This window comes from Oreochromis aureus, linkage group 9 (assembly GCF_013358895.1).
Source record: "Oreochromis aureus strain Israel breed Guangdong linkage group 9, ZZ_aureus, whole genome shotgun sequence".
NCBI lineage: Eukaryota > Metazoa > Chordata > Actinopteri > Cichliformes > Cichlidae > Oreochromis > Oreochromis aureus.
Genome location: NC_052950.1, coordinates 32,201,905 through 32,227,247, shown reverse-complemented (window position 1 = coordinate 32,227,247; position 25,343 = coordinate 32,201,905). Strand labels below are relative to the sequence as shown.

The following is a 25,343-nucleotide window of genomic DNA, read 5'->3' as shown; positions in this document are numbered from 1 at the left end:
CACAGCTGAAGCTTCACTACAGGTCAGTGTGCAAAATCAGCCTTTTTCAAAGAAACACAGCTCAGTGCTGAAGTGTTAAGTGGCATTCATGGATGCAAATAAATGAACTGTGAATGTTAATATCGCAGGTCTCAAGAAATTTTGAAAAAAAGGGTTTCTGTTAAGTTGAAGCTGAGAGATGGAGAAAAGAACATGCTGACAGTTGGTTAGCTTGCAAATAAGTTTCTTTACGTGTGATTACAGAACAGCAGTAGTTACAGCATCTTTCTAACAGCTAAACGTCTTGTAAGCTGGTTACGTCCCAGAAATTGCAGTTCCTCCAATGAACACTTGAGGCAGGATCCATGTGGGAGTAAATTCCCATAGACTCCCATGTTAAAAACATTGCAGCAGAAATAAACCTGTTGGCAGCTGACAATAAGAAACAGCTTTAGTCAGTGTAGCTAATTTTCTCCTTCATAAAAATTGCATGGGGCTGAAAATGTTTTTAAAGTAACCTATTTAAATTTTATTAGCACTTAAAGTTATGCAGTATTAGAGGCGTGGCCACAGATTTTTGCAGAACAGTGTGCTCTCAGGCAGGTTTGTGCTGTTCCTGTGTGGTTCATAGCACTAACATAACATGTAATACGTCTCAAACTTATAACATGTGGTAAGCAAAGTTCTTCTCTTAGTGTCTCACTCCATCCCCAACCGGTTTCAGCAGATGGCCCCGCCCCTCCCTGAGCCTGGTTCTGCCAGAGGTTTCTTCCTGTTAAAAGGGAGTTTTTCCTTCCCAGTGTCGCCAAGTTCAAGCTCAAACGGGGTTGTTCTCTTCTCTCTATTATTGTAGGGTCTCTGCCTTACAATATAAAGACCCTAGGTAAACAAATTTGCTAGTCTTAGGACTCCAACCTTTTATGCTAATATGGTCCCCTTTGACTCCAGAAATATCAAGTTGTGAACAGACATTAGACTGAATTATGAAGCTTCCAAAAGTCACAGTGGCTACCATAAACTTTAATGTGCAGATCAATAATCATCTGCTACCCTTTAAAAAGCTCTTTCTTTCAATTAGTTCATGACAGAAACTTACATAATATGAAAAATTGGGGAATGCAGTCAGATTTTTAGTTTTAGTTAATAATAATGAAAAATGAATAAAATAATACAGGAAACAGGAAGATGCTGTGCAGTGGTAACAAATTTGACCAAAATCTTCACTAATGCTGAGAGCAGCACTCACGTCCATGTAAAGAACTGTCTTCATGTGGACAGTCCAAGTCATGGGAGAGGTTCATATAGAGCATAGATGTGTTAAAAGGGTTAAAATTGTAAACGTACTGAAATATTTACTGCTCTGTGCTCGCCTCTCTCCATCTGGGAGTGTTTTCTCTCTGTTTCTTCAACTCTCTGGGAAACTCATACTTTTGTCCAGTTTTGTGGTCTTTTAAATCATATCCTGGAGTCATTTTACAATGTGTTGTAAACATGTGTGTTATAATCATACAACACAATGTTGAACTTCGGATTGATGTAGCAGTTAAGACTTCCAATTGACTCTAATTCTATTTTTTTATGGCACTGGCTTAAGATTGAATCCGGTCAGATCCCTCCCCACTGCTGCCTCGCTCTCAGCCTCTCTGCAGTCTGAACTCAATATTAAAAGAGAATCAGCTCTCCACTCACAAATTATTCACATTCCCGTCAGAACATCTGTGTGAATAAAAGTTTTTTATGTGTTGTTTTTTTCACTCATGAAACTCTCGGCCTCATCCTGTTACAGTCCAGCAACCCGACCCTAACCAGCCTCGGCCGGAGGGGGCGGAGATGATGCCAGTGCGAGGAGAGCCGCTGGGGGTGGTCACTAACTGGCCTCCTTCTCTGGAGGCGGCTCTCCAACGCTGGGGAACCATCTCCCCAAAAGCCCCCTGCCTCACCAGCCTGGACACAGCAGGGAAGCCCCTCTATGTGCTCACATATGGTAACCACACACTTACTGCTCACTCACTCATGTCCACCAGAGCTACAGTTAGATAAATGTTTTGCTAGTTCAAGAATGTAAAAATGCACAGACATGCATGCATGCTGTTTAGGCTGAATATGGTTCACAGCATCTGCTCTACACCAGGGGTGGTGTACAGCCAGCCGTATGTTGCACACTCCTGGTCTTTATATTTATAATTCTTCACTTGTTTGATCTGCTGCTCACTACAAACAAGAACAAACATTAAATTTGGACTTTAACTATATTTTCATAACTTTTCCAGCTCTTCCTGCTGATAAAAACCTCTCTTATGGCGATTCATCTTTCTTTGTCACAGCAGCTTTTTCACAGTTAAATATGTGACTTCCTCACAATGACTGAAAGGGGAGTTTCACTGGTCCGGCCTGCTTAAGATCAAAGTGGACTGTATGTGTTGACACCCGGCTCTAGACGCTGACTGGAGTGGCCCTGCTGTCAGACCAGTAAATACATTTGGGGTTATTTGGCGTCTGTTCTTGTTTGGTTACGGTTAATTTACCGTTTTTCAACTTGTCAACAACTCCAGTGACACCTTACCCCCATTCGCACATACAGAGGGTGATAGACTGAAGTCTGCTGACAGAGAGAAGATAGTGCAACCAGAAATCGGTGAAAAGACTCAAAGGGACCTAAATATGTCTAAATAAACTAAATATAATATTTTTATTTTATTATTTTAATCTCTGAAACAAACTCCATGAAAGTGAAGTTGTTATTAAACCACTGCTTCACTTTTTTCCTAAAGAGAAGAGGAGTGTGTCATGCAGGAAAGTGGGTGGAACAACCAAAGATAAAACATCCACAGAAGCATCTGTTGGTTTTGTTGGACCCCTTTGTGTTCCCAGCCTCCCTGCCCTCTGTGTCCCCCTGTCTATGACGTCATTTGTCAGTGATGGTTATTTATCTTTTTGGTTACTTTGAAGGTTTCTTCACTTCCTGCACAGTCTCCCGCCCACCCTCATTACTTTCACCTGGTCTCCTTTTCAGTCACCGCCCGTTGTGTGTATATACAGTGCCCTCTTTCCTCTTTTCTTTATGAGATCATTTGTTTGCCCTCTGTTGGTCTGCCTCTTCATGATTCCTCTTTTAAGAATCATGTTGGGTTTTTCATTTGATTTGTTTGATCTCCTTTTTTTAAATTTTTGTCCAATAAAGTTGTACTTTTTGTTGTTTTGTTTTTGTTTGTTTTTTTGCCGCCTCCATCTTTTGGTCCATTCTTTAGCAAAAACTGGGACCAAAAAGGACAAAAAAGTTTTAACTCTTCTGTTACAGCTCTCATAGCAAAATAACTCCACCTAAAATGAATATAGTATATATATATATATATATATATATATATATATATATATATATATATATATATATATATATATATATATATATATATATATATGTATGTATGTATGTATGTATGTATGTATGTATGTATGTATGTATGTATGTATGTATGTATATATATATATATATATATATATATATATATATATATATATATATATATATATATATATATATGAATACATCAGAACAGACACATCTTAAATACTAATTAAACATGAAAACCTATGTCCATGACTCACTGTTATAAAGCTCTTTTATTACTTGCTCAAGTGCCTGAACTTTGAGAACCTCTGATGTAGACTATAATGAGCCACTTCCTGAGACTAACACATACAATGACCAGACCGGTCCATTAAAACCAGCAGCTTAATGGTCCTGCTGTGAACTGGGCTTCTCCTCAGTGCTCGATGGGATTGAGATCTGGGGATTTTCTTAGGACCTGGGCCATACCTCGACACACCTCACTGTATTTGTAGCTTCTGTAACAGTGTTTGACAAGGCTGCACAGGGAAATCAAATTATGCAAAAGAAGTAGCATCATTTTTTAAATATTCTATTTTTAATAAACTCAGAGCTGAAAGTGTGCAGGAATGTACCCTCCCCCCACCATTTTTACATGATTTCCTCTTTCCTGTGCACCTGTCCACCAACTGTGCATTAGACACTTGCTTTTAAGTATAATCCATCCATTCTCCAGACGTCAGTAGTGACCTCTCCTGACTGCTGAAAGCTCTTAAATGTCATCACTTCAGACAGTTTTTTTTCCTCTCTTATCGACTGAATTGCCTCAAAATAGAAGTGCAGGAACACACACACACACACACACACTCATATATCCCACAATCTCAGTCTCTCTCCCTCCCCCTCTCTCATTCGCACCCTCATATCCTGTGTCCCGCTCCCTGCAGGGAAGCTGTGGTCTCGCAGCATCAAGCTTGCCTACAACATCCTCCACAAACTGGGCAGCAAGCAGGAGCCCATGGTGCGACCGGGCGATCGGGTGAGTCACACTCACCCACCACCGCAGCTCTCACTTTTCACTTTCTTCTTTTTGTTTGTGCTCACTTCACTCCAACCCTTTTGATACTTTGTTCAGCCAAGTTAGCTTTTTTCTTCTATTAAAACAGATCATTATATATTTGGTGTTATATTGATGATGTCATGCAGTTTTTATCATTTATATGACAAAAAAATGTCTCTATAATAAAGCTCCTGTTATATTCCCTTGAGAATGAAGGGGATATTTCACTGAGATTGATACCACTGTTGTATCTGTAAGCAAAATATTGAGCTGCAGTCTGAAGCTTAGCACAGAGAGCAGAAGCAAAGCTGACCCGGCTCTGTTCAGCACAAAGAAAAACCTTTTAAACCTGCACTTGAGGTGCTTTTGACCTCCTGTAGGTTTCTGTTCTGCTCAGAAAAATACATTTGCTGGAATAGCAGTAAAAGATTGCAATGTACAAGAAGTACATCATCACATGCTTACACTTCCAGTTTGTCCGCTTTGCATATGCAGCTGATGCATATGCAAAGCGGACCGACCACCTGCACCAGTTTCAATAAATGGGAGGTGCTCAAGCAGTGGAAATGACACCAAAGCAACGTAAGGCTGTTATTAACTTTTCATTTAAAAAAAAGCAGTACCAGCAGTTCTCTGTCTGTAGAGTGGAACAGGAAATCCTCTAGAAAAAGTTGGGAGACCCGACACTGCTGTCAGGGTTAATGGAGCACATGTCACTGTGCGGCTAGCTCGCTGCTTTCTTTACGTTCATTGAGTTTTTCCTGGGGAGATTTTTATTAGGAAAAGCATAATGGGTTTGAGAGTGTAGTGATGCAAAGAATTTTGATATATTGAACAGTATTAAAAAATATGTGCAGTATAAACAGCAGCAGGATGCATAATACAGAAGTGTGTGTGCTGTTCAGCTGCGGGAAAAAGAAGAGCTGTTGTTAAGTTTGATAGAGAACAGAAGGAATGATTTCTTAAAGTGTTCTTTAATAAAAGGAGTATTGATCCCCAGCACTGAAGTCTATCATAGCCTTAGTTCAGCCTTCCACGGTGCGGGGAGATCAACTGATTTCAGTGCCAGGCCACGTCAGTTGAAATTCTTCTGCATCTCATATTGTGCGTGTTTTTTTTAAGCAGCTACAGTTGCTGTGCATTTGAAAGCTCCTCCTGTTCGCACAGTTTCTGACTTAATCAGTGTCATAACTACTCTCACTGATGGCCGATCTGCTCTGTGCTGCGGTCTTGGATCACCCTGCACACAGTGTTTTTTGCCAGATGTAGCCACGATATTTTTTCTTGTAACCTAATGATTATTAAACTCACGCACATGCCCAGTGTTGGTGATTTTATCCTCACCGTCACGTTTCAGTGGTGGACATAATGATCTTCCAGACTACTGCTCTGGATTCATGTTGAGTGCACAAACACAAGACTGTTATCAATCTCCTCACCCCGCTCTCAGTGAAAAGCAAATAAATACTGAGAGCTGTATATTAGTCATTCTAGCGAATTAACTTGTGCTGAGCATACAGATAAATGTGCTGGTGACTTTACATGAACTTGCGTGTTGCTTAGAAACTGACTGAGATTTTCACTCCTTGTGTTGCTTTCTGAGCCTTAGAAAATGATTTCAGTTCTCTGAACCCCAGTGCTGTCTTCTGTCCTTCCCTCCTAGGTGGCGTTGGTGTTTCCGAACAACGACCCAGTGGCCTTCATGGTGGCGTTTTACGGCTGTCTGTTGGCAGAGGTGGTCCCTGTTCCCATAGAGGTGCCCCTAAGTCGCAAGGTACTTCAGAGCACTGCAGATCAGCTGTCTTTAGCCGTGGCTGCAGCTCTCTGGTTCCTTTCCTTTACCTTTAAATCTGTTGCTGAAGCTGTTTTGTGCAGGATTAGTCTCTGCTGGAGGTTAGGTAATTAGATTTTTTATAGACCTGCTGTGGCCACATCTGTATTTCACCTCGTCCCCTCGGAGCTCCAGACTCCCGCTGCGTTTCATTTCAGTCGTGTTTGCACAGAGGCCTTATCCATACCTCAGACAGTTGATAAAATGTTTTGGATCTTCAGTATTTCTGAAGAAATAATCACGTCTGAACAGAAAGCAAAAAAATACACTTGATGCACAAGAAACTGTCCCTCCTGCTGCCCTGCCGTCGCACAGGAAACACACATCAGTTCAGCTACAACTGTTGATCTTTCACCTTCAGTGACCTCAGATTTCAGCAGGGAAGGAAAAAAAAAATTTTTATGCTTCTTTTTTGTATGTCACACTGTATCGTAGTTGTTTCTGCTTTAGTCTCTGCTTACTCTGAGGCAAAGCTGCTTGTCTTTGCAGTGCAGTGGCCAGCATAGGGGTTGGCATGGTTACACAGTGATGACTTGCTTAGCAGAAAATGCCTTTTGCTGCATGTCGGTAACCTCTCTTGAACCCCTTCCCCCCTCCTGCATTTGTGCTGCAGGATTTTCCATAAAATTTACGTTTAGGCTGCTGAAGCAGTGCAGCAGCAGTGCAGCAAGAGTCACTTCTAAAGCAGTGCTGCATGTTCACAAGTGTAACTGCAAGTTCACTGTATACGTACAACGACATTAAAGGGCTGTTCTATTCTAGTCTGTGCTTCAGTAGAAGTCTTTTACAAACATATAGCTCTGCATTTACTGTAGTTATTAGATATCTGAACAGCAAAAGCATCAGCTTTAATTTTTTAAATTAATTTCATCGTGTTCTGTATCATCCAATAGGATGCCGGCAGCCAACAGATTGGATTCCTGTTGGGCAGCTGTGGCGTTACTGTGGCTCTGACCAGCGATGCCTGCCATAAGGGTCTTCCCAAGAGCGCAACAGGAGAGATCCCACAGTTCAAAGGTGAGGGGGCAAGTCATCAATCATGGCTGAGTTGTAAAGGCGTGATGCGGGGGGGGGGGGCTTTGCTTAGTGTGCACAATGAGAGAAGAGAAAGTGTGTTAACACAAAGTGAGCAGGCTGTCAGAGTAACATCTCGTCACCCTCCAGAGTTTTACTGGCTTGGGAAAAAAAGCTGATTTGAATCACTATACAGACTGCTGAGTGGCCTTATCTGAGACATTATAATTCATCAGTAGATTTTTATTTTTTATTAATAATCTAGATTTACAGAGAAATTGGTAAGCTTGTTTTAGGCTGTCGCCATGTAAAACAAAGCGGGCGTATATGAAAGCAGCTGAGAAGATTGTTTTTCTTTATTGTGAACTTTTCTGCACAGGTGATTCGATTCTACCGTCTCAAGTTTTTGTTGTAATTACAATAACAAAATGCTGCTGTTCTCCAGCTGTAGCTGTAACCGTCTCTTCGCTGCAGCTCGACCACCTTAACTGCAGTTTTTGTTGAAAGAAATGAAAACTCCTTTGTGCTGAATCTCATCATATTTTTATGCTCCAAACCACATTTTACAATCTGCATGCATCTATTTTCAGTCACAAATGTGAGTGAAACTCCCTGCACTACTATCATCGCCTTCCTACACTGTTTTAGTGCCAGTAAGACTCTTCTCTTTCTTTCAGCGCCATTAAACGCTTCCATGGGTGTGAAAATATTGACTGTAAGGGAAAAAATGCTTGTTAGTTGAGCCATTTTGCTTCTGTGATTGGTGGAAGCACTGTTACTGTCAGAGCAGCTGGCCAATCGAATTGCCCGGCATACATGAAAGGTAAAACTAAACAATGGAGCAGCCAGTGCAGACGGAGGAGGTGATAAAAGGAACTTGGATAAAACATAATCTGACAGAGACTCACAGAAAGCACTTGGACCTGAGTATAAATATTCACAGAGATAAACACAATCAGGGTCAATCATACAATTACCCACTCCAGTAATGCTACCACCGGGCACACCACCATAAAGACAAGGGTGGAGCAGCTGAAGTGAAGCCTTGAGTGCACAGGGCAGACAGTTTATCAGCTGAGCTACAGAGAGACCCAGGGTGTCCTTGTTGTTTTCTGTGGAAGTTACATTAAGATCCATGGAGCAGGTGAGGAGGGCAGCAGGTCAGACACAGGAATGCCACCGAGCAGCCAGTCAGTTATCCAATGAAACCATCCTGTGCAGGCTAAATGCTAAACCAGTGTGGTTTTCAGCTGTGGGGAGGACGACTCAAACCCACCAAAGAAACCAAGATGACTTTCAAAATAAAATAGCAAATATCAGCATTGTGACAGTCATATCAGAACTCCTCTGTCTCTCTTCATTACTTATCGTACCTTTTGCTTCTCTCTCACCCCTGCAGGTTGGCCGAAGCTGCTGTGGTTTGTAACAGAGTCGAAGCACCTGTCCAAACCGCCCAGAGACTGGTTCCCCCACATCAAAGATGCAAATAATGACACTGCTTACATAGAGGTGAGGCTAGTACACACACACACACACACACACACACACACACACACACACACACACACACACACACACACACACACACACACACACACACACACACACACACACATATGCAAACACAAAGGCACAATGAAACTGTTGCCTGTGCCTGCGGTCCATCTCACCAGCCGCTGGGTTGCTGCTTGTGCTGTTTGTGTACACTTTGTGCTGATAGGATTAGTGTCACAGACGTACTGCATATGTCTGTATTCACAAATATTTGAATTGTGGTAAACATGTTTGTTTCCTTTCTCTGGTGGAGAGAATAAAATCTGTAGGTATGTGTTTACATCAGGAACCTGTGCCAGACTATTTCTGTCCAGAAGCATCTGCTTGCTGCTGAAGTCTCATGTCAGGTTTTGTACTCCGTAAAGAAATCAAACTTAGCATGTGAGCTTGGAAGGAGCTGGTAGCCAAGTTTGGATTTTCTCTCACCTTTGGTCAAAGCCAGACTAACTGTCTCTGCAACAGACTGGACATACACTCAGCTAACACTTTTGACATACGACCTTAATTCTTTCATAGATTCAACACAGTCCAAGAAACATTCCTCATAGATTTTAGTCCATATTGACATGATAGCATCACACAGTTGCTGCAGATTTGTCAGCTGGTCATAGAACAATAGACAAGATGAGCAATGATGCTGAGGTAGGCTGTGGTGGTTAAATGATGCTTAGCTGGTCCTGAGGGGCAAAGAAAATGTCCCCCACACCATTACACCAGCTGCAGCCTGAAGCGTTGATATAAGGCAGGATGGATCCATGCTTTAATGTGCTTTACATTTAATTCTCACCCTACCATCGAAAAGTGACACTCACCAGACCAGGCAACATGTTTTCTTCTTTTGTGGGCCAGATTTTTGTGAGCCTGTGCAAATTGTAGCCTGAGCTTCCTGTTCTTAGCTGACAGCCATGGCCACAGTGTGGCCTTCTGCTGCTGCTGCTGTAGTCCATCTGCTTCAAGGTTCAATGTGTTGTTCATTCAGAGATGCTCGAAGCAGTCTGGCTGCACTCCTCTGACCTCTGGCTTCAACAAGACATTTCCTCCCAGAGAACTGCTCACTGGATATTTTTTCTTTTTCACACTATTGTCTGTGAATCCCAGAGATGTTTCTGTGATCAGCAGTTTCTGAAATACTCAGACCAGCCTGACACCAACAAGCATGCCAGCTTCAGACTCACTTAAAATTTTCTGATGCTCAGTTTGAACTGGTTAGATATTTATGTTAACAAGCAGGTGTACTGAGTGAACAGTCGGTTGAGTGAATAGGTGGGAGTAGCTATGGTTATTGACGGGGGGATTGAATAAATGTGGTTTTTGTAGGAATATTGACTGACTGAAAATGAAGGACACTGCTCTCCCTTGAGGCAGTTATCTACTAATCACAGTTTAGCTAAAGTGTTTGTTTTTTTTCAAAGCGTACCCTGCTTTATCATCTGTTTACATGTGACCATGAGTCAAAGGCTCGCCACCTGCTGGTCAAAGGAAGGAATGCAGGTTTCACATTTTAAATGCCACCTTTCTTTCAAGACCATCTTTTAGAAAGAATCTGATTTCTAGGCTGGGACTGAAATGGGTTTGCTATTTCTATGGCATTTTTATCAACATTTTTTACATTAAATAAATAATAAACGTGAGAAAACAGGTTATATATGAAACATTAATGTGACCTACTCCAGTTGCTGCATGTAGCTGCAGACATAAAAGTGGCGTCAGTCTGCGTATGTAGGCCAGAAAGCGATAAAGCACACTTCCAGCCTGTCAAATATCAGCATGTGGTATTTTATATTGTTTTTAAAATGAATGTTTTTGCAATTATCTGGATTTTTATGAACTAAAAACAAAGGAATAAATAATCAGCAACATTTATCTTTAATAATAATCTATTTGCATTTATTTCACAATCAACAAGAGACCCACAAATGCAATTTCTTCAAAGTTGAAATGAGATTGCGCTTTTGTCCTGAACGACAGGTACAGCAGGGTTTAGTCTGTCACTTAGAGCTTCCCTCTGCTTTGCTTTCAATGATCCATCTGTTGTTTTCCTCCCAGTATAAAACCTGTAAGGACGGCAGTGTGCTGGGAGTCACTGTGACGAGGATCGCTCTGCTCACACACTGCCAGGCTCTCACTCAGTCCTGCAGCTACACTGAGGGTAAGGACGCACACACACACACACACACACACACATGCAGACACACACACACACACATGCAGACACACTGTGCAGTCTCAGGGTTATATATAAGTAATTTAACCCTCTTCCGTTCCGTCTCTGCCTGCAGCTGAAACCATAGTGAACGTGCTGGACTTTAAAAAAGACGTGGGTCTGTGGCACGGCATCCTGACGGTAAGATCTGCCTGTAAGAGGTCATAGGTCATGACACTAATTTCCTGTTGTTTTTAGCTGGGAGAATGGCCGTCACTTTGACCTGTAGTCTTCAGACTAACTAGATGATGGTAGGACACGCCCACAGGCAACTTCAGGAGGAGGCCCTCCTAGGGCCGTAACATCAAGCAAATATTTTTCACAATGGGCATTGGAAAAATGATCAGTAAGACTTTATATTATTACAGTTATAACAAAGGTTAGTTCATATGGAACACGACTATAAACACTGTTATTATTATGACATATTTTAAGTATATTAGCAAGCGGTTAAGTACAAGTTAACAAGCTTATAGCATCATTGTTAAACTTAGCTCTGAGTTTTTTCCTTCTTTTGTAGAATAATCACATATTTGATGAAGCATTAATCAGCACTTTGGCATCCACCCAGTCCAAACCAACAACAGTAACTTTGCAAGATGAATTAATCTCTCATTATGAAATTAACAAGCGATTTCATTGCTCTGACATCTGGAAGAAGAACTATATTTCAGGGTTGATTAAATACATAAATGATAATTGTGTTTTTAATGTTAATTTTTACACTTTATTAAGTCAAGTCAGTATTTTTAAAACTCACAATAAAGCATGCTGTGTATTGACCAAAGTGCTGCACAGAAAGCAAGAAAAACAATCAATAAAATTAATAAGAAATAATTACAAGATAAATAAAAGCAGAATAATGAACCACATAAAAACAATTCAGAAGAATAAATTGGGAACAAAGAAGGATGGAAAATTAAAAGTAAGTAATAGGATTCACAGAAAGACGAGTCCATTACATTGATGTAATGGACTTGCGGAGCTTTTTAGCTGTGCTGAAGGAAGCGTTATGGAGGAAAGGAAGAAAAAGGCCAACAGCATGTAGCCAGACATCAGTGACCCTCTGCCTTTGTGCAAAAGATCATCAAAGATGACTTTTAACACTTGGTTTTACGTCACCACAGAGAAACTCTTTGTCTGTAGAGACTTCTGTCCTCTCTGTAGCAGCTAAAGGACCAAACGACACCGCCCCCTGGTGTCAGTACACAGGTTAAACGTGTAGAGCAGGGGTCCCCAATCCCAGTCCACGAGGGCCGGTGTCCCTGCAGGTTTTAGATCTCACCCTGGGTCAACACACCTGAATCACATGATTAGTTCATCACCAGGCCTCTGGAGAACTTCAAGACATGTGGAGGAAGTAATTTAGCCATTTAAATCAGCTGTGATGGATCAAGGACACATCTAAAACCTGCAGGGACACCAGTAGGGATGGGTATCGTTTAGGTTTTATCTGATACCAGTACCAAACCGGTACTGGTGCTTAAACGGTGCTCGAACCGGTGCTTAAAGAATGGAGAACACAAACTTTGTCCAAAAACCTCTCATGTTTAGCTGTTTCCCACTTTTTCTTTGGTCATTTTAGCCTTTATGGCCAGGGTGAAGGGAGTATCTGCCATCAAACAAGAAGACAGCCGCATGTAACTACGACGGTGTTTGCTAGTTCACCTTACATGCATTAATGTAATAATGTGGTTAGCGTACTCAACCTAAATTACACACGAACAACATGAAGCTACTCACGCAGAGAAGAACGGCTGCTGCTGCCATCATCATCCGTCATCATTTCTGCTACACTGGCAGGGCTAGGGGCCAGGACTCTACTCTTCGGGTTTTTGGGGGATGTTGCTAACTCCGGGTCCGATAACAGGCACCACACCCGCAGTAGATGTGCACGGTGTGAGGTCTCGCAGCAAGCTATCAAACACGGCGCATTTCTCGGCTTTAAAAAAAACGCTATGCGTCGCCAGGTGTTTCATCGGATTTGAGGTGTTACCTCCTTTGACAGTATCACAGTATCAGCTTAAAGCACTTGTTGCAGGCTGCTGAGTTTGCATCTTTTGCTGTGAAGTACAGCCAGACTTTTGACCGCTTTGCCTTGGGCATTTTTAATCTGTAGCTCTGCTCTGAAAGAACGTACGTACCTGGCCCCGCCTACTATCCTCGGAAACGTAAAATGATTGGCTAGAATTGGCTCAGGAAAAAAAAGCACCGAAATAAAGCACCGAAATGTGCGCTGCTTTTCGGTCTGGTTACTACCGTTTATGTCAGAACCGGTGCCATCATGGCACCGGACACCGGTACCCATCCCTAGACACCAGCCCTCGTGGACTGAGATTGGGGGCCCCTGGTGTAGAGGCTGGTCTGCTGAGCTCTGTGTAACATCTTTGGACTATCAGTGCACTGAGTGCTGTAAGTGTTTCCTGCAGCAGCTTGGGCTCAGTTCTGCCTCAGGCTTTACTCTGGCGGTCCCCGTCTCTCACGCTCTGCCTCTTCTGTTCCCAGTTGCTTCCCAAAAGCAAAAGGATCTCCTCCAGCTGCTGATGAACTCCGCTGTCCTTGTTCTGTTCTGCCAAAGTCCAAACTACTGTTTCCATCCAAGCAGGTGGACTTGGGTTTAGTCCAACAGTGGGACAGGATCCTTTATCTGCGGGGAAGCACCTGAATTAAATCGATGACCTGCACATTAGCAACCTGGCCACTGAGCCAGTTAGTAAAGAAAACCTAAGAGTGAAGAGGCCAGAGCAAGATGATAGCAGTGAATGAGCTTTCAAAATAAGAGCAAGAGAACTACTGTAAATCGGGTGCAGAGAGTTTTTCTTCCAGACAGGTTTAAAAAATGTAGAAATGCTAAAATGAATCACTCAGCTGGGACTGATGTAGCTGGCGGCCTGCCCGAGTAAGGTCTTTGTGTGGGAAACACTGAAGCGTCTCATAAGGGATTATACCTGTCTTACCTAATGCACAGATATCTTCATAGCTCACCTGGTCGACTTCACCTCAGGCTTTCTCCCCACGCTCCCCAGCCTCCTGCCCATTTATAATTTTATTATCAAATAATACATAAAAAAACAGAAGAACTTTATTCCAAAGACATTAACATGAAGCCTCCCCTGAATATCTTCTTCTGTGTGTGTGTGCAGAGTGTGATGAACATGATGCACGTGATCAGCGTGCCCTACTCGCTGATGAAGGTCAACCCTCTGTCATGGATCCAGAAAGTCTGCCAGTACAAAGGTCAGGCACACATACTGACACACACACACACCTATCACTCATCTCAGTCAATTCCCTCCATTCACCTGCCTGTCAAATAGATTAAATGCTAATTCCACTCTTTTTCTCTGTATGCGCATCTCCTACTGCAGCCAAGGTGGCCTGTGTGAAGTCCAGAGACATGCACTGGGCTCTGGTGGCCCACAAAGACCAGAAGGACATCAACCTGAGCTCGCTGCGCATGCTGCTGGTGGCCGACGGATCAAACCCCTGTAAGGTCATGCTCAGCCTTCACAGCCGAGCTCTTTCACTAACGGGGGAGTTTAGCGAGGTGTATTCGAGATAGAGAATGTCAGGGAAATGAGAAAAAAAAGAAAACTCTCTCGGGATTTCAGGAAACTGGGTCACTTTACAGGAATAGAGCAGGATGTGTCCGACTGCGCAAACTTGGTACATTAAAAGGTTTTCAGCCTAACATGAGACAAAAATGCAACAGCTTGGAACCAGGAAGTGATGTTTTTCTCATCCAGACTGATGGTTTGTATCTTTTAGTTCAGTAACTGTTTAACTGGTTTAGCAGTGACCACAGAAAACGTGTTTTTCTGCATTAAGCTGCAGTGACTTGAAACTTGCATCATGTTGCATCATGTTTGGCATGAGGCAGGATTTTCAGGTCATAACATTTATTCTGAGCAGGTGCTGTCTCATGGTGCCTTCAGGTGTGCTCTGACATTAGAGGATCAGCCCCAGGATATCTGGATCTGGTTGGTGATATTTATTTGAAAAAATCAAGAGTTTCTCCCAAAGTTTCTCATTTCAGTGTGATAAGCATTTATGAGACATGAAATTCAAACTCAATCTCTGATGAAACCTTCCTGAAATTCCCCACAAATAATGTTAAAATTTGGAGACAAAATAAAAGCAGGGATGTAGCCTTACTGCCTCTGTAAACAGACAAGTCGCCTGGGCAGAGGCGATCGAGGGAAAGGTGAAGGAGCGAGAGACACAAGTAAAAATGAATCCAGCTAAAAGCTGAAGTCTCATAGTGTGTTTGTGTGTCGGTACAGCTTTAATCTTAGCATATCGTAAACATTCAGAGATCACACAGGTTTGTCTGTCAGTGACAAACGTTTTTCATTTGTAGTCAGCACACAGATGGATGCATGATAACCACTGTGGACATTTTCAGTGAGAGTGGAGTACTGAAAGCAGCAGTGATAGTTAAAAGGAAATGTTATGTTAATGACACAAAAAGGTGTTGATTTGTTTTTTCAGTTTATCTCTTTTCACAGTTACGGATACACACTTTATTTTTACCATTCATTTACCAAATAGATACAAAACACACAGCTTTCTGGCAACATTACTGATTTTTAAATGCTCTGACATGGTGACACATGTTAGCCTAAGTGCGCTGGGATGAAGTCATGCCCTAAATAATAATTTCAGTTGATCCCTGTATACATCTGCCCTCCAATGAGAAAATAAAACCCCCCAAACAAAATATAAAACCAGCCGTGCGCTGTTACCTGTGCTAATAAAATAGAAAAAGCCGTCCAGCACCTGCCCAGAGACATGGTCATAAAAAGGTTAATCTGATGACTGGCCTGGAACATTTTAAAACCTTACTACAAAAAGGTCTTTTGAGTGGTTTTAATCACATTGTGTGATTAAAAGCCTTTCGCATGACAGCTCTTTAAATTCTGCACACGTGTCAGGAGTCTGTGTGAAAGTGGCTCGACACCTGAACTGAAGCTGTTCTGACACTCTGTTATTGTTTCTGTCTGTCAGGGTCCATCTCGTCCTGCGACGCCTTCCTCAACGTCTTTCAGACCAAAGGGCTGAGAACCGAAGTCATCTGTCCCTGCGCCAGCTCCCCCGAGGCCCTGACGGTGGCCATCAGGAGGTACGTAAACACAACCTCTTTGCTCCACGTTACAGATTATGCAGAGATGTGCAGCAGTCTCACCTGGGGAAACACACACAACTCTAAGTACAGCTGAAAAACTTCACATAAAGCAATCCAGTTTATTCTCTTAGCAGAACAGATTTTATCAGAGGAAGTAACAGAAGGAGCCTACCTGGATCCAGCTTAACATCTGAAGAAGTCTTAAAATATCTGAAATACACATTAACAATGAGAGTCGGCTTCATTTTGGATGGATATGTCAAGCTTTTGGCTAATAGCTCTTCAGGAATCACTGTGTTTTATGCCTGTCGAGCTTTGTCATCTCTGACAATTTTCATAGATTCACCTGAAAAAATGGGAATAAATGATGTGTTTATGCGACAGGCTGCTAGTAACAAAGTGCCTAAAGATTCAATTTGCTAAGTTGTCTTTGACACAACACTGGTTCATCCTTTGAGTTAAGCGTCTGTTTTATGCTAGAACAAAGCCCAAGGTCAGTGTTCAGTGACTCATGGAATGATCAGGCACGAGGACTGTGATGAAAATGAAAAAGCAGCCACTGAACATGTGAAAGCTAAATGGAAATAAATGCGGGGTTTGCACAGTACTGTGCTGTACTGCAGTGTGGCACTCTGTCAGTTTGGACAGATGCGAGCTGTGTCAGAGGATCACCGCTGTTTGTATGTGTCGGGTTGTGTGTTCAGGCCGGTGGAGGACAGCAGCCAGCCTCCAGGTCGGGGCGTCCTGTCCATGCAGGGTCTGAGCTACGGCGTCGTCAGGGTCGACACGGAGGAGCGGCTGTCGGTGCTCACTGTTCAGGATGTGGGGACCGTCACACCCGGAGGTACATCGTTCTGTGTGTGTGTGTGTGTAAGAGGAAGTGTGTTTGAGCCGGTGTAACTTAGATTTATGTCAGGAAAATTACAAATACATAACTTTAGTGTCCCAAACGTTGACATTTTAATCGTGGAAACAGGAAGCCAGAGGTGGGATACGTTTAAACAGCAGTATAATATATCTTGGAGAAGACAAGGGTTTAAAAAAGTTTCATAAAATGATTGTGAGCTTCACAGATGCCTCACTTGGGTTTAGGCAATTTGTGTTTCTACAAAATAAAAGCGAGGATTGTAATCGCAACTGAACGTTGACGCAAGGATCCGGCAAACTTTTCAAACTTTTTTGTCCTTTCTAGTTTTCCATCTATTGCAATTTGAGTTCATTAAATCGTAAAATTAGTTTAAGACCCAGCTTCTCTTTTTCATCAGTGTCCGGTCTTTAACCCCTTCCTCTCTCTCCTCATGAATGAGCGCGTTAACCGTTGTTCTGCTTTACATTATGGAAAGCTCTGAACTCAGGAGAGTTTGCAGTACGGCTGCAAAGCCTGTAATCTGTTCTAATGAGCCGAGTTTTCCTCTCCGGGGTGAAGCCCACACATAGTTTAACAAGGTAACACAGAACATTAAAAAGCTTTTAGGACCAAACATCATCTGTTCAGGTCTTAATGAAGAATCCACAGACACCAGTGGCAGTTTTTGTTTGTCCCGTTTTACAGCAGATGGATTAGACTAAAAATCTTCTCACTGATTAGTTTTAGTGCAGATTAGTCTGCTATTAGAGTCTTGAATAAAAATGCAGTCCACAGTTAAATGTGCTCATTGAGCTGCAAACTAAAAGATTTTAATGTTGATAATAAACAGTTGCACTCAATAATAAAACGGCTCCATCTCATGAGTTAAAAGCAGCTCCTGCTGCCGTCTTCTGTTTCAGATCCTCTTGTAAAGCTACTCATGAGACAGAGTCGTCATTTGGGAGCTTTTCTTTAGTATTAAGAGGATTTGATCACCTCTGACTTTGCTGCTTCACTCATTTAGGAACCTTCCCAAGATAAAACTGATGCTCCATAATAAAAGTTGGTCTTTTCCACTCAGTCTGAGTGAGCACGCAGGCCCAGCCTCTGTGAAGTCGCCCTACCCAGCGTTCACCACAGGGAATAAACAGGCACCACAAAGGAAACTAAACTAAGGAGCAAAATCTGTTTTCCTTCAGCTTCTGTGGAATCTTGGATGCGTTTCTCTTTGTAATGACTGAAATAAGAAGAAGCTGAAGCACGGGATAAAGATTGTTTGCTGAGTCACTTGAAACTGATCTAGATGCAGCATTTTATAGTTGTGCTGTGTAACGTGATGTTATCGCTGTCCTCACACCCAGTCCTAGAATCAGAAAGCTCATAAGAACATGCTGTCACAGATACTGCTGTAGCTCCCTGGATTGAGCAGGCGACCAGTCTGCTGTGGGGCTAATGCAGAGACTTGGGTTTGAATCCAGCCCAAGGCCATTTACTCTGTGCATTACTGCTGGCGTTTCTCCAGCTTTCCTGCCCTCACTCCACTAACATATTACAATTAAAGCTAAGAAGCCCAAAATATTTCTTTAAAAAAGGACTACGTTGTCACCAGTTGAGTTTTTACCCTATTTACACGGGTAACCTGGTTTTGCTGTGGCACAGACAGGAGGGGACGTCACCTCGGGTTGGGACAACCTACTTTAAGCTCAGAGTTTAGCTTTGAGAAATGAGAGTCTCATGAACAGGTGCGTGTGGAGTGAATAATGTTCCTCCTCGTGCCATAAATAACTTCTTTTTAAAACAAGCAGAGAAGTTTCAGGGGTGTTGACCGTCTGTGTGTCTCGTCCTCGCAGGCCTGGTGTGTGTAGTGAAGCCGGAAGGCGTGCCCCAGCTCTGTCAGACCGATGAGATCGGCGAGCTCTGCGTTTGCTCCATCGCCACCGGGACATCGTACTACGGCCTAACGGGCATGACCAAGAACACCTTTGAGGTGAGGCGATGTAAAGAGACATGAACCCAAACACTGAAAGCCAAAATAAAAAAATACTGTATTAGCTGTAACATCCTCTGCAGGTTTACCCGGTGAGCTCCAGCGGAGGGTTGATCAGTGAATACGCCTTCGTGCGGACTGGCCTGCTCGGCTTCATTGGCCCCGGCGGCCTCGTCTTCATCACAGGCAAGATGGACGGGCTCATCATGGTGAGCGGGCGGAGGCACAATGCCGATGACATCGTTGCCACTGCACTCGCAGTGGAGCCAATGAAATTCGTCTACAGGGGCAGGTGAGTGTGAAGTGGGTGGGGTTTGAGGGTCACAATAGACTGTATATAAAAGATGAACGTAGGTCCATCCCTCGCTTTTTGTTTCAAAGCAACAAGATGGCCGCAGTGCACACGCTCAGCTTCACAATTCAAACAGAAGGTGTCATAGTTGCCATCTTTTACCTCCAGTCTGTGGTCGTCGCCATGAGGTCATCATAACTCCTCATTAATTAGAATGGCTCCTGACAGTAATCAGAGGTTTCCAGCAGTTTGTGATCTTTAGGTCTATCACTAAAAGATCTTGTTTTATGTGTATATAAAATTTTAATGACAGACAGTTCTGATTAATAACAGTGAATTTGTTTTCTGAAAAGAAACAAACCTGAAAACAGCTCATCATTTTAGACAAAGTTCATTTTAGCTCCAGGTTTTAAAGTGTAAAAATACGAAGACTAAAGTCCTTGGCTGGAAAATGTAATATTGCAGTCACATATCGCACATTTCTCAAATGTCACATGACTCGACCGCCAGCGAATCGTTTTTTTTAAATTATTATTTTTTTATCATCGTTCCTATCGATAGAAGCTGAAAACCAGCGAGATGTCCAACATCGGTACGTTGGCTGTCACGCTGATAAATGAGCAATGCTGCCGCTCATAATAAATCTAATAAAGTAGAGCAATAGTGGATGAATCCAGAAACAGTAATAGAGTGAACTTTAATTGTGTCCACGGCCACCGAGCAGGAAATTCATCTTTTACCTGACAGCCTCTGATGACGTTTCCCAGAGCTATTTAAAGTTTCTACTCAGGGAGGAAGCAGCTGCAGAAACAGTCTCAGGAAACTTGAAGAAGAAAGGCTGAAAGTCCATCAGGTTTTATTATATTTATGCCAGCATCCATGTTTGCCTTTAGTTTCTGCTTCTGGGCTTCATTACTGGAAAAAATGAAGACGACAGTGAAACAAAGAAGAAAATATGTAAAGGGAGGAAATATGCAGTGGAACAAGGAAAGGAAGCAAAGGATTGAAGAAGGATGCAGGAAATAAGGTGACAAGGATAGAAAAGGTGATATGCAAAAAAGAAGGAAAGGAAGAAATCAAGAAAAGGACGGGAACATGCAGTGAAACAGGGAATTAAGAAGGATTCATGGAAAAAATATTTGGACATTTAGAAATAAAGGAAATAAGGAAACAACGATGTTTAAAGTTCTATAAATAAGGATGAAATGAAGAAAATGAGGAAAAGGAAAAATAAGGAAAAAGCAAAGGGATGAAATGAAAAAACAAACCAAGGGAATGGAAACAAGTAGAAGGAACAGAATGAGAAAATAACTGTGATAAGGAAGCAAACTAGTTATAAGGGCAGAAAGAAGGACACATGAAAAGTCAAGGAGAAATGAAACAGACAAAGGAAGGAAGGGAAATAAAGAAGAGTGACGAGGAGGAAGAGGTTATGAAAGAAGGAAAGCAAATGAAGAAGGATCCATGGAAAAAAATGAAATTGACAAACAAAGGGGATAAGGAAAGAACGAAGATTCGGGAACCCACCTGCATCAAACAGTCCACCTGCAGCGACCTCTGGAGGTCAGTTCCTCAGTGACCTCTGTCGCGCTCCGCTTATGTGACATCACACACTCGCAGTGTGAAAAAACTAAAGGAAACGCATTTTTCAAGTCTGGACACCAATCTGGATAATCTATCATAAGCTATACTTTATGTATCCTTTGTGAAATAACTGTGTCACAAACAACATGAACCGACCTGTCGACCAATAAACCAATAAATAACAGAATGGAAAAAATAGATGATTAAACATGTCAGAATAGCTTAATAAAGTAAAACTGCTCTACTGGAAAGAGCTCAATAAATAGAACAAAATAAAAGACAAAGAAAGCAGCTTGATGGGTAAAAAAAAGCTGAACAGAATTATGCTTCATGAAATAAAATCGCTTTAAATGATCAAAAGAGTGGAATAAAACATTATACATGTGATAGAAAACAAACAGGTTGGTGGTTTTGGAGCCGTCCTCATGATGTTGCTGTCCCTGTCTGTGCAGGATAGCTGTGTTCTCTGTGACGGTGCTGAGGGATGAGAGGATCGTGGTGGTGGCCGAGCAGAGGCCGGACTCCACGGAGGAGGACAGCTTCCAGTGGATGAGCCGCGTACTGCAGGTGCTTTTCCTGCACGTTCAGATGCGATGCGAACGGCAGCCTTATTGGATTTAGATCAAGTCTTATTTTAAATGTCGTTTTCTTGCGGTTGTGTTGGACACTGTGTAGGACACTTGGATCGTGTACTGTGTTTGGTGCGTCTTGCTCCACATAGATATGTGTGTAATGTGTTAGACTACTCTCAGCAAAGCAAGTTACCCCATGGGGACGTTAAATCCCATCTACGGTCTGACCAAACTCCCTCATGACTCTCAGGCCATAGACAGCATCCACGGGGTGGGCGTCTTCTGTCTGGCTCTGGTGCCGGCCAACACCCTTCCCAAGACTCCTCTGGGCGGCATCCACCTGTCGGAGATCAAGCAGCTGTACCTGGAGGGGGGGCTGCACCCCTGCAACGTCCTGATGTGCCCCCACACCTGTGTCACCAACCTGCCCAAACCGCGGCAGAAACAGCCAGGTGGGCGAGGGTCTGCTCAGGGTTTTTAGGTGGTAACCTTGTGGGCAGTTGTAGTTGTTGATGTGCTGATTCTGTCTGTGTGTGGCAGAGATCGGACCCGCCTCTGTGATGGTGGGAAATCTGGTGTCAGGGAAGAGAATCGCTCAGGCCAGCGGCAGAGACCTGGGACAGACTGATGATAACGACCAGGTGAGTCAGACAGCAAACAGCTGCGTTACTCTCTTTTATAAGAAACACTGTCTCAGCTCAAGAAGTAACATCACAACTCCATTTAAAAGCAAGCTCTGCCCAAAAAAGGTAACTTTATGTTGAAAAGCCCCGAGATCAGAAGATCATTGAGTAAGCGACAAGTTGACTGACAGGAAAAGTAATCTGCTGCACTTCTGATAAACTATTAATAATTTAGTCAAGCAAAATCATCAAAATCTCTTTGACTCCAGCGTCTAGAACATTTTTCTGCTCTTCTCTGTTTGATATCACATCAAACAGAATATTTTGTATGAAAAGTCGTGTCAAGACTTCACCTTCACTTTTGAGTCACTCTGATGGAAGTTGTTCAGTCCTCCATAAATATTTGCCAAACTAATCGTCTGCATAGTGGAATAACCACAAACACACAGACTCGTGCACGCTTTGTCAGGTACACACAGCTCCTGGGCTGGAGCCTCTTTTGTCTTCACAGATGCTTCATGCATACATTAAACAAGGTGCTGCAGTCCTGCTGGATCAGGATCAGAAGATGTCATAAAGGCATGGGCATGGTCTGCAGCAATACTGTGGTGGGCTGTGATGTTTAAATGATACTCAGTTGGTACTAAGGGGCCCAAAGTGTGCAAAGAAAATATCCCCCACAATATTACACCAAACCAAACAAGCCAGGATGGATGCCTTTGTGTTTTTGTGCAAATTCATCATACTCTTCTCTTCAGCAACATCTTTCCAGTCTTCTGTGGCCACTTTTGGTGACTGAGTGTGAGCTGCAGGGGCACCCAGTGTGGTCTTTTGTTGCTGCAGCTCATTTTCAGAGATGCTCTTCTGCAGACGTTGGCTGTGACGATGGGTTATTTGAGTTAGTGTTGCCTTTCTGTCAGCTGCAAGGCAACATGGCATTTTCACAAAGAAACCTGCCACTCACTGAATATTCTCTCTCTTTCGGCTCATTCTCTGTAAACCCAAGAGAGGGATGCGGAAAAATCCCAGCAGCTGCTTCTGCAATACTCAGATAAGACACCTTTCCTCCCCCGTGATGCTCAGTTTGAACTTCAGCAGGTCGTCATTTTTGTGACCTGTCAGTCCTCTATACTCCGTATCCTCCCTCTCATGGGTGAATACGGTGAATTATGAGGTTTTGGAAGCTGATAAAAACAAATAAAAACAATCTATTATACAGTATTTTTAGGTAATTAAAGTACTGTTGCATAAAGTTTTAATCTCACTGAAAAGATAACTTGAAATATTTTGATGTCTTGTTTTTATGAAAACTGCTGTTAATGAGTAGTTACAGAACTGGGAGAAGTTGCAAATTTGACATTTTAGGAAAACAACACATCCAGAAAAAACGGATTTTATAAAAAGGACAAATTGATTTACAAACATAAACTGGCAATTAACTTTCTGAATAGGCTGCCTACTTTTTCAACTGCCTGATGGAGTCAGATTTTCAGCATCAGTCACGTCAGTCAGTCTGCATCATTTAACTGCCTGTAAATATAATCTTCAGAGGCAGTTTTTTGTTTTTTTCACCTGCTTTGAAATTTCACCGCCTGTGATATTGATTAAACCGCTTTAATGTGCCGGACAGAAGGCAGAGACTCAGCAGTAAAAAGCAGTAAGTGATGAGTAAGCACACGTTGACATGGAGTTCACTCGATGGTAAAAACTTTTTGTACATGCTCTGCAGTCCCTCTATGCTATCAGCTCTATTTGAATTTAATGTCTCTTGTCTGCTTTGCAGTTTTATCTCAAAATGCTGATGTTGCAATAATTGAAATCATGGGAGAAATGTATCATTTTATTCTCCTTGTAAATGTGTTTGATGCACCTCTGCTGTTTTATGAATTACATCAGCAAGTCTTGAACTATTGACGGAAATCAGATCACACACATGCGCACACACACACACACACACACACACACACACACACACACACAGATTAAGCCATCAAAGCGTGTGTGAAAGAAGTGTTCATGTCTGTCTTGCAGTTTCTGTTCCTGTCCGAGGTTTTGCAGTGGAGAGCTCAGACCACACCGGACCACATCCTCTACACCCTGCTCAGCTCTCGGGTACCAGCACACCCACACACACCTGACCACCTTAAAAAATTGTACAGTTCTGAGCTCTATAACCTGCTGCTGGTGAACTGCAGGTGAAAAATCTGTAGATCAGTCATCGCTGCTCTGTGGTGTTAAGATGCTGAATACAAGGAGAATAAAAGTGGATCATAATCGATACCAAAACGGATCTTTATCCATGGAATCAGTAGCTTAAAATCAGGAATTTCAGGCTTCATTATCATGATTAATTTAAGTAAATAAATAAAAACAGGTGTGGCCATATTTGATGATGGGGGATGATGAGCTAATTCGAGCAAGCAGAAAACAGTATAATTAATTATTCATAACTTAATTAATGCAGGTCCTCAAGTGGCCGTTAGATGAACTGCAGTTTTTGTCCTTTGAGCGTGGCAGGTGGCTTCTTGATGGCTCACACCGTTCCCCTCTCTCACCTCCTGCAGGGGGCAGTGTCCAGCTCTCTCACCTGTCTGCAGCTGCATAAGAGGGCGGAGCGAGTGGCAGCTCTGCTGATGGAGAGAGGCGGTCTGCAGGAAGGAGACCATGTCGCTCTGGTGTACCCGCCAGGTGAGAGACGACGCAGATGTTAAATGTACTTTTCAGGTGACAGCACCTGGACACTGCAAGCATCGTTCACACCTGTGTGTCTCCTTCTTCTGCAGGTATAGACCTGATCGCAGCCTTTTACGGCTGCCTGTACGCCGGCTGCGTTCCCATCACAGTGCGACCGCCTCACCCTCAGAACATCTCCACCACCCTGCCCACTGTTAAGATGATTGTCGAGGTCAGACTCTTAATTTGTCTGTTAAACCGATGCGGTTTCTCTTTCAGTCAGACCTCCAGGGTTCAAGCTCTCGCTCCCAGCTAATTCCAGACTCGTATGACTCTGGCTGACTTCTGATCTCCTCTGGGAAAAACAGGGAGCTTAATTTCTTCTTCTGTCGTTCTCTTTCTGATTGTGCAGGTGAGTCACTCGGCGTGTGTGATGACCACCGCCGTCATCTGTAAGCTGCTGCGCTCCAAAGAGGCCATGGCCACGGTGGACATCAGGAACTGGCCCCCAGTCCTGGACACCGGTACAGCGTTTCATTCATATCCGCACAGGGAAATCACGCTCGCATTAAGTACTTTAATTTAACATAAATGCAGGTCGTGCACAGCCGCCTCACAATGCAGTCTGAGTAGTTCTGGTTGCAGATATAAACCTAAAGAATGCACATTAA

At 42.8% G+C, this 25,343-nt stretch overlaps 1 protein-coding gene across 2 annotated transcripts in view; it reads left to right on the top strand.

Moving 5' to 3' along the window:
• The window catches only part of LOC116320870 (disco-interacting protein 2 homolog C-like), a 76,297-nt gene that overhangs the window by 31,060 nt on the left and 19,894 nt on the right, over positions 1-25,343 (top strand). For both annotated transcript variants that reach the window (XM_039617685.1, XM_039617684.1), the window contains 20 exons: positions 1,766-1,963; positions 4,255-4,346; positions 6,031-6,141; positions 7,092-7,215; positions 8,612-8,721; positions 10,813-10,915; positions 11,046-11,110; positions 14,113-14,206; positions 14,338-14,457; positions 15,977-16,091; positions 16,799-16,938; positions 18,792-18,928; positions 19,012-19,220; positions 21,257-21,371; positions 21,627-21,828; positions 21,917-22,017; positions 24,031-24,111; positions 24,564-24,687; positions 24,783-24,904; positions 25,085-25,196. In XM_039617685.1, coding sequence (XP_039473619.1) covers positions 1,766-1,963; positions 4,255-4,346; positions 6,031-6,141; positions 7,092-7,215; positions 8,612-8,721; positions 10,813-10,915; positions 11,046-11,110; positions 14,113-14,206; positions 14,338-14,457; positions 15,977-16,091; positions 16,799-16,938; positions 18,792-18,928; positions 19,012-19,220; positions 21,257-21,371; positions 21,627-21,828; positions 21,917-22,017; positions 24,031-24,111; positions 24,564-24,687; positions 24,783-24,904; positions 25,085-25,196 — 2,475 coding nt within the window. The remainder of the gene's footprint in view (positions 1-1,765; positions 1,964-4,254; positions 4,347-6,030; positions 6,142-7,091; positions 7,216-8,611; positions 8,722-10,812; positions 10,916-11,045; positions 11,111-14,112; positions 14,207-14,337; positions 14,458-15,976; positions 16,092-16,798; positions 16,939-18,791; positions 18,929-19,011; positions 19,221-21,256; positions 21,372-21,626; positions 21,829-21,916; positions 22,018-24,030; positions 24,112-24,563; positions 24,688-24,782; positions 24,905-25,084; positions 25,197-25,343) is intronic.